The sequence below is a fragment of the Condylura cristata genome, unplaced genomic scaffold (genome assembly GCF_000260355.1).
Source record: "Condylura cristata isolate star-nosed mole 26May11 unplaced genomic scaffold, ConCri1.0 scaffold00025, whole genome shotgun sequence".
In the NCBI taxonomy this organism is placed as follows: domain Eukaryota; kingdom Metazoa; phylum Chordata; class Mammalia; order Eulipotyphla; family Talpidae; genus Condylura; species Condylura cristata.
Window position 1 is genome coordinate 23,583,989 of NW_004567126.1, and position 14,707 is coordinate 23,598,695.

The 14,707-nt window shown below is 51.2% G+C and overlaps 1 protein-coding gene across 17 annotated transcripts in view; it reads right to left on the bottom strand.

Annotated features, from left to right (window-relative positions):
* The window catches only part of NCAM1 (neural cell adhesion molecule 1), a 277,215-nt gene that overhangs the window by 26,392 nt on the left and 236,116 nt on the right, over nt 1-14,707 (bottom strand). For 8 of the 17 annotated variants that reach the window (XM_012729541.1, XM_012729552.1, XM_012729545.1 and 5 more), the window contains 5 exons: nt 13,101-13,251; nt 12,223-12,407; nt 11,819-11,915; nt 11,366-11,536; nt 9,706-9,837 (listed from right to left, as the gene is read on the bottom strand). In XM_012729541.1, coding sequence (XP_012584995.1) covers nt 9,706-9,837; nt 11,366-11,536; nt 11,819-11,915; nt 12,223-12,407; nt 13,101-13,251 — 736 coding nt within the window. Of the gene's footprint in view, nt 1-9; nt 13-8,603; nt 8,619-9,705; nt 9,838-11,365; nt 11,537-11,818; nt 11,916-12,222; nt 12,408-13,100; nt 13,252-14,707 lie in introns of all 17 variants that reach the window. The other 9 variants (XM_012729540.1, XM_012729539.1, XM_012729543.1 and 6 more) reach the window with 2 other exon arrangements.

Here is a 14,707-nt window from a genome sequence, read left to right on the forward strand (position 1 = left end):
GAGTTTTACCTTCTGTTCACCAGCGTGGACGACATCATCAGCACCATGCAAGCCACATGACAAAGTCACATGATACGCACGCACATGATTGGTTGAAAGGAAAGTGGAGGAGGTCACATGGAAAATACAAAAAAATTAAAAACTGATGTAAACAATGGGCAGGGAGAAAAATCAACAACAAAATCACAGACTAAATAAAAGGAGAAATCAAATTAAATTAGCAGCATATATAGGAAACATCAGCGGAACAGTAAAACTGCCCAGAAGTAGGAGAATAATAAATCATAAAGAGCATTTGGTTAACAACACCCGTAAGCATTAGATACAGTTGCCACACTGCACGTTAACACATCAAGGAGCGTGTAAACTCGTTCACAAATGGGGAGGTGTCTCTGTCAGCGCCCGGATGTGAGAGTCAATCGAGGAGACTGTTGAAGGGAAATAAAGAGCCAGTTATTATTCACAGCTTCCAGAAATGTCTTGGCATCCTTGGGAAACAGGTGAGGTGACAGAGAATGTGGGTCCCCAGAAAAGCTCCCAAGGGCCTTAAGACATAGACTGTGTCCTGCAAGAACAAATTTTGTATTAAATTAAGAAAAGTCATTTCAAATTTCTTTCAGTGCAACCAAGGGAAAGGGCATTCCTCAACGAGGTGTGAAGATTCAGGCCAGAGAGAGCCTCTGTGGACCTGGTCTCACCTCCCCAGCCCTATTCCTTTCCCTGTACCCCTATTTTCTGGAAGCCCTTATGAGTTTGGCATAAAGGAAGTGAGCAGAAAGGAATGGGTTTTCTTCCAGTGGTGTAGACAATGGTTCTGGCCACATGAAACAACAGAAATGGAGCCCCTAGTCTGCTGAACTCAGAGAGTAACATTAAACACAACTGGCATTTGTGCACAGTTACTGTTTTTAGACTTGTGCCTGCACTGGTGAGTCACAAATTTGATTGTACAATGAAAGAAAGAGTTTCCTTGGTTGGAGATTTTACATTTCTTCTGGCCCTATGTTTTATGTTCCAATTGGTTTCCGAATGACCTTGCTGTTGAAAGGAAGCTAGGGTTTCCCACCGCGACATCCACAGGCCAAGGGAAGTTTTGGGATTGCCAGTTAAGGTTCAAGGAAAAGAAGGGCGGCGAAGGAGGGTGAGGGTATCTGTGTGCCCGAAGCATACTATTATCTAAAAATACTTTGGAAGACGTGCGTTAGCCAAGGCACGAGTTCCCTTGCTACCGTGAGCTGACAGCTTCTTATTATCTGTGTGCTTCTTATTGCCTGACACTACACAGACTCTGGAACATTCCATCCAAGGGTGCCCTGCAGAGACTGCCTACAGCTGAGAAGATTTTCCTTTGATGGTAGTTAGGATACCTCATTCATTCATAATTATAAGTGGATCACAAAACACAAGCAAAAGTAGGAGCCATAATTTATGTTCAGACCTGTGGAGTGACTGACTGAGGATAGGTGGCTTTTGGATACTTCCAGCCACTCAGCTATTAGTTCCACTGTGGTTCACATGTGCTGCATTTTCCCTTCTGTTGAAGAATATGTCCTTGGTAACTACCAATTGTGACTGTCTTTTCTCAATCCCATCCACTGGGACCTACAATTTGAGCCAGTTGTCAAGTGGTTCAAAAATAAAAAAGACTCAAACTTTCTTCTTTTTGAATGTTACTGAGCATTTCATCTATGAGCAGTGATGTCTGCTGCTTCCAAACCAACCCTTTTGTTAGGGGAGAATCCCTAATTCCTCCAAAAGGAAAAATCTCAATCCAAGATGGTGTTTTCCTTTGAGAGGAGACACCCTAAAAATGACAGGAGGGGTGCAAAAGCATCACTGTTAGAGAAAGAAAGTTAGTGGCATTCCTTTCCAAATGCACAGAGTCCGCCATCATCTGAGTGAAACCCATGCCAGCACAGTTCACTGTCACCCGCTCTGTGCTGCTGACAAAATGAAACCTCAGGAATTAAAATTCATCACACACACACAAACACTTACACACACACACGGAGAGAACACCAAGGAAGCAGACCCCGGCTGTGTTCTGCAGGAAAAGAAAACCATTTCATGCAACACACACAAAGGGGAAACTCTCCTTTTCCGTTCAGTTATGTGTCAGACACCTTGGCCCAGGGAGCGGGAGTGGAGGCTGGAATGGGTGCCCCCGCTTTCCCTGGCACTCCATCTACCTCTCAATGGGGCGTGTGTCCCTCTGTGCACTCAGAAAGAGAATTATCTAAAATCCCCACACGATAGTGGGCTCACACATACCTACATGCCAGCTGACTTCCCAGGGGGGCTAAGGCCTTTGCACGCAAGCTCTGCTCCCTTGGGCATTAGAAAGGCTGGCTGGGAACTTGTCAAGGGGAAGTGTAATAGTTACGAGGGAAGAGGCCAGACATTCTGGCTCCTGACACTCTCTCCAGGAGAATTCCAGAACTTTCCTGTGGCTTCTCTGCACGTACACATGAGAGAGCCTGGTCAACCCTTTTTGGACCATCATTTTTCTGGCAGCGAGAGAGCCCGAGAGGAGAGGGAAGGGCGTTTCCCTCCCTCTGAGCTCTGTGTCTCCCTCAACTCTGGGAGACACAGGGAAGCATGCTGTCAGAAGCAGGACGCATCCCCCTCCTCCCTTTCTCCTCACAGCCATTTTTCCTTTTCTTTCCCTTGTTCTCAGTCTTTCAGCTACATCTGCGTTAGGGTAGGCGTGTACGTGTGTCGCAGAGGGGAGGAACAACAAAGGCCGGGAAGGAGATGTGCTCTTTTGTCCCCCAGCATTTTGCTTGACTTCTCCTATTTTTCACTTGAGGATAACTGTGGCAAGGTCTCCGCACGCACAGAGTATTCTTCAAAGAATCTCCCTAGTTCTTTTGGTGCTCGGCTCTGCTCTCTGGGCCAAGCAGACAGCATGCTTGGGGAACCACGCCAGCTCAGGAGCCTCCATGCAGCCACAACTGTTGCTTTTAAAACCACGGGCTGTGCGGTGCCCCAGAAGTCAGCTCCACGCGAGCAGGATCTGACCGAGCGCTGCTCAGCTCAGCTAGTACTCACTATCTGGTTCTGTGGTTGGAAGGGCAGGAGGAGGCCAGGTTGCTATGGAAACAGGAGGGACAGACAGGGCACAGAAGGTGAAGGAGAGAAAGGAGATAAATTAAGTTCATGAATATGTGTGCGTGCGTGTGTACACAGACGTGTCTCTCTTATAGATGTGTGTTCATATAAATGCAAATGCATATATTTTAAGGTGTTATTATAAGGACGATACAGAGATGCTGAGGGAGATATCCGCTCCCTTCTTTGATTTATTAATAGAAATACAGACATGATAAAGGGATTATGAGAGATTTTACGGGCAAATTGCTCTCACGCAGCAAGAAATAATCTAAGTCGCATTTATTCTCATTCTGCATCTACATGCTGGGCACCGTGTTTTGTGTTTTTCATATTTAATCTTTAATTTCCACAAACACATAAAAGGTAGATGTAGAATTTATCATCTGTTTTGGGAGGAGAAATGGGGGCTTGGGGAGCCGGCTGGCCCCTGTGGGCAGTGGGGCTGTGGGTATCGTGGCAGGGTCGGGAGCTGAGCAGGACAGAGCCCAAACCTGACCTCCGGCCACTGTCGAAAATCTCTCCGTGGGGTGACAGGCCAACTTTTTGGTCAACAGATGCCACAGAGGGTTTCTGAGTTCGGGAGGCCAGACACCTCCTTATGCTGTGCTCAATGTGCAGGGGTTTCTGTGCTAAGGAGGACACGGCCCGCCGGGTGGCACAGCCCAGCCTGTACCCCAAGGTATTGGGGAGACACCCTGAGCCTCATTCAGCTGTGTCTTACTTTGCTTTTCCTCCCCACACCCACAGTTAGGGTGGAAACCCCAAACAGTGGCAGGTCCTGGCTCTTTCTTCTCCCAAGGTCTCAGGAGCACAGAAAAACAGTTCATGGAGTAAAAAAGCAATTAGGCGAGACTCAGCCAGGAGGGTGCAGCCTGAGACACACAGGGGCTGTCACTGCGGGGTTCAGAGGTGCTGCTCCCTGCGCCGTGGGGCAGAGGGCAAACAGAGCTTGAGCTCCATAAACATTGTAATGATGGCTAAGTGTTTGGGGAGGAAGGCAGGGGAAAGGGATCTTTCATCCTGTTTTACAGAGGACAAAAACAAGGCTAGCTTGAGAAGGGTTAATGATTTGCCTAAACTCCTCCTGCCAGGCACATCTGCAAGCAGACACTGTTTATTCTCCCACAAATATTTAGAATGCATGCACGCATTTATGGAGCGAGCACATGTAGGCCTCATTATCTTAATTTCAACGTCTGAATCGATCTATATCAATTAAAATGAAGGGTGAAAATGAAACACCCCAAAGCATGTTTTGGGATCCTGAAAAAAAGGTATTTTTCTCAGCAAATTCCTTTGGCTTTTCCAAATCTCAGCTTTGGTTCTGCTCAGGACAGGGCAGTGGCAGTCGGGGGTGCCTGCTTGCAGGGCCTTCTGTCCAGAGCAAAGCCTTGCACTTGCCCCTCTTGGAGGTAGTGCAGCCCCCCAGGGACCTGAGAGGCGCTGGCCTATCTCTCTTCTCATTTGCTTCTAAGGCCAGACGCTGCTTTCCGCCAACAGAGTTGAATTATCACCTGGCGAAGGAGATAACATTAGGCAGCCCCACTGTGGCTGGTGAAAGCAACCTGCAGAGAGATGGATGAAGAAAATGATACTCACTATCTGAATGAGACAATGGAACAGGGGTGGAAGAGCTAGCCGGAGCCGCTGAGGAAAGAAAAATGGACGTGAAAAGAAAAGGGAAAAAAAAGATCATGGAGTCACACAGACACTGAGGGGAAAAGTGGAAGAGCCAAACCTGAGGTGTCAGTAGGAGAAGCTGCAGCAAGTTAAAGGGCAGATGAACACCATGCATGGGCACAGCGCGGACAGAGGGCGGCGCTTGCTGCCTCCAACCGCCAGCCAGGGTGCCCGCCAACCCTGCAGCCGGGGTTCAGGGCCCAGGAACAGCTGCAGAGGCCTCAAACCCTGCTCGAAAACAAAGAGCCAGTTCACAGGGCCCAGCTATCTCTACAGGGTCTGACAGGAGCAAAGGGAACCCACACCTCCATATCAGGTGAACATGGAGAAGAAGACGGGCCTTCGTGTAACGTCTCTATAGGTGCCTTACCCTATATATTCACCATTATGGCAATATTTAGACTGCAAAATCCAAGTGAAACAGAAACAACGTAATGCTTACTGGGTGAGTTTAGGGGTGTCTGGCATCTCGATCCTATACAACCACCACTGCTCTCCCGAGCCCTCCAGAATGAGATTCTGGCTGCGCTGTGTGTGCAGAATAACGCCAGTTCTCACCCCCCCTCCCCCCCAGGGAACTGGAACGTTGAAGAGTTGAGCTCATCTAGGAATGCTAACCAACATCTGCACAGAGACTGGTGGTCAGGAGCTGTGCGAGCAGGACATTTTGGACACTGAATGGTCCTTTAGTTTCTTGTTGGCAAATATTGAGAAGTGCACCCAAAACAAAGTCGCCTTTGAGAGTGAGATGAACATCTGGGAAAACGTCACTGCATCTCCAGCATTGCTTGGACTCATGCTCTGGTCTTCCTTGTCCCTTCCAGATGAGGGGCCTTGTTAAAACAGGACAGTGCAGGACCATGGACTGGGCAAGAGCAGGCATTACCTCAACACACCTGCTCATCTGCTCAGCCCAGGTCCAAGCCAGACCCCCACACTATGTCACAATGCATTGAACTTACATTGGAATGTGCCTTCTAGGGGGCAAAATGTGAAAGCAAAGATCTCCAGATCTCTTTTCAAAAGTAAAGACTCGTTGGTCATCTTTATACCCTGAAAGAAATCATCTATTTCGCTTCATGGTACAGACACAAATGAAGAGGTGAACATTCAGACAGTGAATTTTTGAAGGTGTGTGGCTCCATCATGGAGGGAAAGATTCATAGTAAGTTGCCATGCCATCTCTCCAGGCTCTCAGCAGCTCTCACAGGAAACAGCCCCTCCCGAGGCAACCCAAGATGTTATCAGCTTTTCACCCGAGAGCCTGTGCACACAGCAGACATTCGGCTAAGGGCCGTGAAACGGGCCATTTCCCCAGGATGGAGTTGTGTTTGTCTGGAGTTACAGCCTCCTTGTCACCTTCATGCCCACGAAAGAAACTCACACGAAGGGGCCTTCAAACAGGTGCGCCACACTTACTAATGCTATGGATCAGGCTGCGTTGCTGTGTATGTAGCTTCGACTAGTTTCTCCTGCTCACCCTGCCGTGACCCAGCCACACCTGTGAGACCCAAGAAGCCCCATTACCGAGGCTTTCCAACGAGCTCCAGAAATACCCTGGCCACAATGACAGTCTCCCTGACTCTCTGTCCCTGGGGGTAGAGGGCCGGTTCGGAGTCTAGTTCTAGCATCCTAGAATCAGGCTGTGTCCCTGCACCCCAACATCATAGGAAGGAAATATACCATTGGGTGAGATGAGCCTGCCAGCATCTGAATCCATCACCTTGGTTCTCGGACTCTGCGTCAACTCAACGGAGGGCTGATTACACTGACCTGAATTTGGATGACCTTGATGCTTTCAAGGAATGGGGGGGCAACAACTCAGAGTTCTTCCTAAGACTCGTGTGTCCTTTCTAGAAGCAGCAAGTATGCCCTGTCATGGCGTAGCTCTCTTGCCACCGTCTCCCTTTCCAGGTGGGTCTAGTGTGGGCCCTCACTTCAGCAACTCTAGGAAGGTTATGAGGATGCGAGGAAAGGCAGTTACAACCTAGCCACGTCCCATTCTCACGTACTCTTGGAGAAGGTACGCGCAACTCTAAGGTAGGCCCCATTCTCCATATCTAAAAGACATCTGCTTTTTAGGTCTTGAAACCACATTATCAGGTTGAGAAAGCGGACTTTTCATGACATTAGCAATGCCTGCATCCATATTATTCATGCTCTACTTGCAAGGAGAGCGGACCCCACCATTTCCAAAGGGCTCCTTGGACCTTGGTTTCATTATCCACTTTAATACTAGCACACATCAAGCAACAAGGCGGAGAGGTCTCCCTTTGTAAAAAAATTAAACGCTGACTTTTAAAACATGGCACCTGCCAAGAATTTCTCACCTTTACAAGAGCTGAGCTGGCAAAGAATATAAGCCACGTGGCCTTAGAAGTCAAGACCAGTTTCTCGGATTCAGTCCTCAAACTTATTACTCGTTATAGATTTAAAAGGAGACCCTGCCCCAGCTTTCCTCTCAGTGGTACACCCCAGACAGCATTCGCTTACCGGTAAGTCCACGAGAGAGCGAAGCCAAAGCCTCAGATCAAGGAGCAGGGTAAGGGCAGTTTAAGGTGGGCTGAGGCCCAGGGCGGCCTCTTCTGAGCTCGCCGGGCATCACTGCCAGCCCAGAGCAGACAGTGTCAATCCTACCTGACACCTCCAACCCCTTCTGACTTCTTCCAAAACAAACCGGTTCATTCAGGAACCAACTCTGCTGAGATTGTGGATTTAGCGCTGCTCCAAACCTCCCAACGCCTACACTGAGCTACTTAGTTTCTGCTGCTGCTGCAATATTCCTGAATAAATTTTAAAAAGATAAGCTTCCCCGAGTGCTTTTCAGGAGCTGGGAGGCTTTAAAAAAATTTTTTTTAAACAGTGTAAGTCTTTCTGAATACCTTTTCTTCCAAGTCTCTCTGGGTAACACTTCCCTCCACTGTCCCCAGCTCAGTCTAGGAAGAAAGAGCCAAGTTTCAGTGGACAGGAAGCTCGGGGCATCTCTGTGGGCCAAGGTCAGACCACGAGCCTGCTCTGCAGCAGCGGGCCAGCTTCTAGCTTTGCTCCTAGTGTCGTCTATTTGCAGCAAACACCTCTAAGGTGAGAATCACCCTGTCTGTCTGGCAGGAGAGTTTCTAAGCCAGTCTTCACCATCGTGGAAATGCCCGTTGCAAATAATCTCGAGTAAGAGAACGGAGTTGACCAGAACTGGAGATTTAACGTCCCTGCAGCTGCTGCGGGGTGTATCTGTGACCACGCTGCGCTTTGCAATGCTGTTGCTACCCGGCCTTCCCTACAGTTCCCCTAGCATCCTCCAGCTGTGGCACAGGCAGAAAAGGAAGGGAGCACTGAGCTCAGGTCTTTTATCTTCTGAAAGCAAACGTGAATATCCTTTTCGCTGTGCCCCCTTACCCGCCCCATCCCCCAGGGAGTCTGACTAGAAGCCTGATGGGGCTGTGGGCATTTTCAGACGTCCTGCTAAGAACAAGGTGGTGCCAGAGCAGGTTATTCTGTGACCCCCGCAGGCTTCCCCTGAGCTCACCCAGTATCGTCAATGCCGCAGGGGAATCACACACACAGAAATTAATAACAATTTCAAAAGACACAAAAGTTGCATGCTCTAAAACAGGACGAGTGTTAGCCTCTTGGAGTAACCTACAGACATTAACAAGAGCACAACTAGACTAGGGTCAGTGTGGTTAGGACCCAGACAGTCTCATCTACTTCAGTCTTTAGGGGACAAAAAGGGACTGGAACTAAATTAAGAACTAGGACTAGCGGATGTTAACGCTCTAGAAACAGGTAATGAGGTATGAAGAGGCACTTACGTGGAAGAGGGCTGTCTGCATTTCCCATGGATGGAACACAGACGAAAAGAAAAGACAAGAGACAGAGCCAAGAAAAAAAAAAAAAAAAGAGAGATGTAAAGAAATGACTAGATCCGCAGAGCACACAGAGCTGGAAACTCAAATGATCATATTACTTCAGATCCAGAAAGAAGCAATTCCTGTAGAAGGAAGATGAAACCAGCTTTCTATCTGGGAAGAGGTAAAGGGGATCACTTTTCAGGCTCCTGGCTTCAAAGAGAAGGAAGCGAAGGTCTCCCTTGTGTGCTTGGTAATTCCAGGAAGCAGAGAGGGTCCCAGAACCCGGACCCCACAAGGAGCCTGGCTCTACAGCATTTTCACCAGCTGCGTGGACTCAACGTCCTCCCCGGATGTTGCGAATTACAACACAGAGCTGTGGAGGGATATTAGTAGAGAGCTCACCGAGAGCCTGGCTGGGGTTGGGAAGGGGGAGACAGCACAGCAGGCGGAGTTGAGGATGGAGGGATGATGGAGGAAAACAGAGATACGCAACCCTGCAGGCCTTGAGGGAGGAGCCCCCAGCACGTGGGAAGGGGAGGGAGAGCAGAAAAGGCCAGGCCACGGCATTCCTCTCCCCTTTTGCTCTTTGGGGTTTTGTTCTGCGTCTACATCCTACACAGACTCCCTTTTTCTGTACCTGAATATCTCGGCTGCATCAAAAGTCCCCCAACTGCTTATGCAAATGGTCACTGTCTCCACCCCTCCTTCAAGTCACAGGGCGCTTAGGGCCTTTGCGACCTGTGTCAAGCAGCAAGCGTCCCAAATCCCTCCACCACACACTGCGTGTTCCCGTTCATCACGTTCCCTGTCCTCCCTGGCTGTTACTCTAGCGTGCTGGCCCAGGGACTGTGATGGTGTCACCAAGCCCTTAAGAGGGAGGATGAAGGGCTTGGGTGTATCGGCCATCACTGAAGTCAGAGAAGCAGGAGGGGACTCCGTGAGCAGGGGCTCTGACGACAAAAAGCTGCCCTCTTAACAGGGACCCGACCTGCCCGGGGTCAGCCACTGGCCCCAGGAGAAGAGGGTGGGCAGGGGCAGAGGCAGAGCGACTGGCTCTACTTACGGACTGGCTGCGTCTTGAACTCCGAGGCCGCGCTGATCTCGCCCAGACCCTTGCCGTTGAGCGCCGCCAGCCGTACCGCGTACGTTGTCTCAGGCTTCAGGCCCACGATGGTGACGATGCCCTCCATGCTGGCTGTTGTGAGAATACGGAAAGGACAACAGATGATGACACTTCTCCTGGTAAAGGGGGGTAGCCATGGTGGCTGGTCCCCCCCCCCAATTAAACGCAACTGCCATGTGATGTAGCATCTCCACTCTACACAAAACAAGTGAGAGCTGGGGCCGGAGAGCTACATGTACACCCACCTCACGCCAGATTGTTCACAGCAGCCGGAAGTGAAACCACCAAGTGGCCATCGACAGTGAATAGAAAGGGCATGTCCACACTATGGAAGATTACTGATTCGGAGGAATCATGCAACCTCAGAGGTGCACCTTGAGGACATGGTGTGAAGTGAAATAGTGCAGACTTCTGGGACAAACACAGCATAACTCCACTTATACAAAGGACCTAGAAGAGTCATTTGCAGAGACAGCAGAATGGGGCTGCTAGGGGTTTGGGGGACAGGGAATGGCGGGGGCGGTTATTGCTTAGTAGGTATTGAGCTTAGGATGATGAAATAGCTGTGGACGTGGATGGTGGTGATGGCTGTATAACCTGGATGCCATCCACTGGCCATAATTAAATGGACCATGATTAAACTGACTATGGTTAATTTCATGGGATGTCCATTTCACCAGAATTTAAAAAATTACTAGAAGTGATGTTAAAATAAAAGCCTGGAGACTGTAACATGGGGCCGTCACAGAGTTGACCCACGGACGCAGGGGGTGCCACAAAGTGAAAGGGACCGCTTTCTTCCAGCTCTAACCCTGATGACAGCAAAATTCCACCTCCCACTACTCCTTCCCCACTCAGAAGCTGAGTGTGTGACGGACATGCTCTCGGGAGAGGAACCCTCAGAGCTGCTTTGTGGTGTCTGAATGGATGGGATGTGGCGCTCTCGTCCATTCCTTATTCCACTCCTATCCCCACAAAGCATTTCTACAGAATTGGAGCACTCGTCACCGTGCTGTTCCGATGAAATCCCAAATGGAGAGTTAGACAAAATATGCCATTCCTCTGGGCAGAGGTCTGGGCTCAGAATCTTCAAATTGTAGTCATCCAAGGGTCATTTTTTAAATCTTTAGTTTGGAAACATATCACAGGGTCGGCCTAGTCCTGCTGGCTCTGCTTATTTGGTTAATAGCATAATTACATGGCAGCCCCCGGGCTGCCGAGCAGGGCTGGATGGCGACAACAGAGCGCCTGCAGCCCGACCTGCACGTATGGGCACGCTGGGCTGGGCCTGCCTGGCAGTGCTTTGGCACTCAGTAGGGCTTCTGTCTGCAGCGTAGCTGAGATGACGTCCCCTATCCTGGCGGGGTGATGAGAACCAGGTCTGCAGAAGACCTCACAAATCTGCACAAGAGTGCCCCCGCCCGAACTCTACAGTGGGAATGTCCCGGGCAGCACAGGAACACAGCAAAGATGGCAGGCAGGGGCATCTGGCACCCTCAGGAGTGGTGCACCCCCTATGTGAATGGAAGACAGGGACCTGGCGAATTGGGAGAAGCATGCACCCCGACACTGAGGGAAACAATGGCTCTTCTCTACTTACCTTCCTTGGCATCGTACCACTTGGAATGCCACACCTCCTCGCCCACTGCTCTCCACTCGGCCTTGTACTTGAGGATGGGCACCCCACCTGTGGCCTCTGGCTCATCAAACTGCACCTGTGCTGTGCTGGAGTATGGCTCTACCTGGTCGATGGAGGGTGAGGACGGCGTGTCTGTGGGGAGGACACATACGGAAGCCCAGGTGAGCCCGACCTGGCCCCTGACCTAAGACCCGTCCCAAGGCCACCTCTTGTTCTTTGCTCGTTCTTGGACATCTTGTCACTGTGTCCTGTCCTCCAGACCTACCTCACCCAACTCCCTTCCAACACGCCCTGTGCAGGTCCTCATGTCTCCACTGACCCTCTGCTTTGCTGACCCTGGCCCTCTCTTCTTCTCCCTCTCCTGGCCTCACCTGGGGGCACAGAATGGTTGGAAGCACTGTTAGGGGCACTCACCTGCTTGAACAAGGATGAATTCCAAAGACTCCTGTCCGATGCGGTTTACTGCAGTGCAATTGTAGTTTCCAAAGTCATTTTCAGAGTCTGGGGTCACCTTTAGAAAGAGAAAGCTTTTGCGCTGGTGTCCTTGGGGTGACCACAGGACCTTTAAAGGCTACATTAGCGAAGCATTAGACAAACAACAAGCCCCGAGTCATTAGTTCCAGCCCAGCAGAAAGCCAGAGGGGATAGCAAAGGGGTGGTGGGCAAGCACCATCTTCCGGCGTTGGGGGCTGGGCTGACCCTCGGGTTTTCCTCTGGTGAACGGCACCCCTGCTCAGGAATGCAAGAGAAGCAACTGAGATTTCAGCTGCCTACAGAAGTCTACCCACAGGCAAACACGCCCTCTCCACCCGGCTCACCTCCAGATAGCTGGCAGACGGGGTGTTGTAGATCTTGATATTGCTGTAGTTAGAGCTTGGCAGCAGCTGACCGTCTCGGAACCACGAGATGGTGGCACTGGGGTAGGCAAATACCTCGCAGGTGATGTTTACCTGGTTCCCCTCCCAGGTGTATACGGCCACAGGGCCCTGCAGCTTGGGGGCATCTGCAATGAACGACACTGGCTGTCAGAAGGAATGTTACTGTCCTGTCCCCAGGCACCGGGACAGAGTAGGCTAGTGTCTGGGGACAGTAGAAGCCACGGTGAGGCAGAGGCCGGGGAAGTGGAGGCTGGGGATAGAGTGGTGGAGGGACACAGAGGTGGGTGGGACAGAAGCTAGACATTTGGCAGGCCTGTGAGTTGCCCAGGAGATGTACGGGCATGCATGCTTCTCAGAAGCCTGGGGGTGGTGTGAGGGTGTCACTTGGGCCACAGCTCTAGAAAGACCTAGAGCCAGTTTCCACAGAGCATTGCAGAACTCACAGGGTGGCGGCAGGTCCCACTGCCATCCCCTGCTTCCATCCCACCCTGCACATTCCCTCCTGTCTTTAAAAAAATTTTTTTTTTAAAGATTTATTTATTTGTGCATACAGAACTGGGGTACAGGCCAGAGGTGCAGGGATCATGGGAAGATCACCAGAGACAGAGTGGGGAGCAGAACAGGCAGATCGACAAAGTACACTGCTGAGGGGAGCAGCGGGCGGGCCAGGAGAGGTCTGTCACGCCATGTGGTGACCTCTGGGGCAGGCGGGGATCGAACCGGCACTGAAGCAGCTGCACCCAGCTTGCAGTGCTGAACTTTAACCCACCGCACCACCAGGGAGGGCCCCCCTCGGTCTTTGCACAAGTGGTCCTCACATTGTACTTCCAGGTACATGGACTGGGAGTCCTGGCCGATGGTGTTGCTGGCGGTGCAGATGTATTCCCCAGCGTCTGTGTACTGGATGCTCTTCAGGGTCAGGGACGACACGCGGGCGTGGCTGCGCACCACCATGTGCCCATCCAGCGTCTGCCGGGAGGGAAGAGCGCGCGTCAGGGCCCGCGCAGGGCTGGGCCGGGAGACCAGGCCACCGCGGGCCTGGGACCTGTCTCACCTCCTCTCGCCTCTTTGTGCCAGTGTCTAAGTCTTACTTTAAGTACAAGTAGTGTGGGAGGTTCTGGAGAGCATCATGGAAACATGGGTGTGTCCGGAGCAGGGACTCAGCTGGCGCCCAACAGCGTGGACCATGTGTCAAGGCTGGCTTGGGGCGCGGACGACCAAGTGCCCGAGACAACTTGGCTTCATGTGTCTGAAGTGGAAGTGAAAGCCCTGGCCAGCGGGTCCCCCCGCAGTAGCCATCTTGCTGTGAGGTTCCGGGAAACCTGCCCTGCCCATGCTCTCCTCAGCAGCTCGCCCATCTGCCAGGTCACGGTGCATGGACACGTAAAGGGAGATCTGCCTGCACCAGAAATTATACAGAAAACCCGCTTTTGTGCAGATGCCTCACTTTCCTGGATGTCTGAAAGTAAAATTATTTCATTAAAAAAAAATATATATCAGACAACTCAGTCCTTGGGAGCTGTTGAGCTGGGAGTAAGGGTAACTGAAGCCCTCTCCAGGGACAGTGGCACAGTGCCTCAGGCAGGTCTGGGATCTGTGGCGCCACAGTCACCGCCCTTGATGCTATAATTGGCTTCCAGAGTCTCTGGAATTATAATTGGCCAAAGAGGAATATAAGGCCCCTAGGTGTGGATTCTAGAATATTTCCAAGGCATTTCCTTCCACTCTAAGGAAAATGGCTGCTGGTCTAGGAGAATCTGGGACAAGGGGGGTCTCATTCAGCCTCCCCAGCAAGCTGGTGATCAAGAGTCTCATCCTGCCCAGGACAGCCACAATGCCCTTATGGCCAGAAAAGGACATTCTGAGAACAGCCAGGTGGGGGCGCTGCCCCAGGCACCTGGCACCTCAGGGCCTGCAAAGAAGGCAAGAACACTTGGCTTCGGGTTCTTTTGTCATGAGGTTCAGAAGCTGGAACCCCGGAGTAGCAAAGTTATCCAGCTGGGAAGCTCAACAGCAAGGAACCGCTGGCTTTGAGCAGTCTCAGGAGATCCATCACAAAGATTCCCTTTTAGCAACACCGACACTTATTCCACACCAGCCGCGGAAGCCGGGCCACATTCCCTATCCTAGGCTACCACACAGTGGCTGGGAGGGGACAGAAGAGCGGAGCCACTGACCAGCCTCTCTGGTCTCATGCCGGTAGCTCTCGGCTCCTGTCTGGACTGTGAGTTTGTGAAGTGAGCCAGCTCAGAAGCTGCACCCCAAGTGGCACATCAAAGAGAGACAACAACAGAGAGGTATGGCCCATCGGACTAGAAAGCCTCGAGACAGTCGGGTTTTTCTGAAGACACTGCATCCTGGGTCCCCTTTCTTGAAGGCTGATGGGTTATACCCCAGTGCCAATCAAAATCTTTCCCCACCAGTT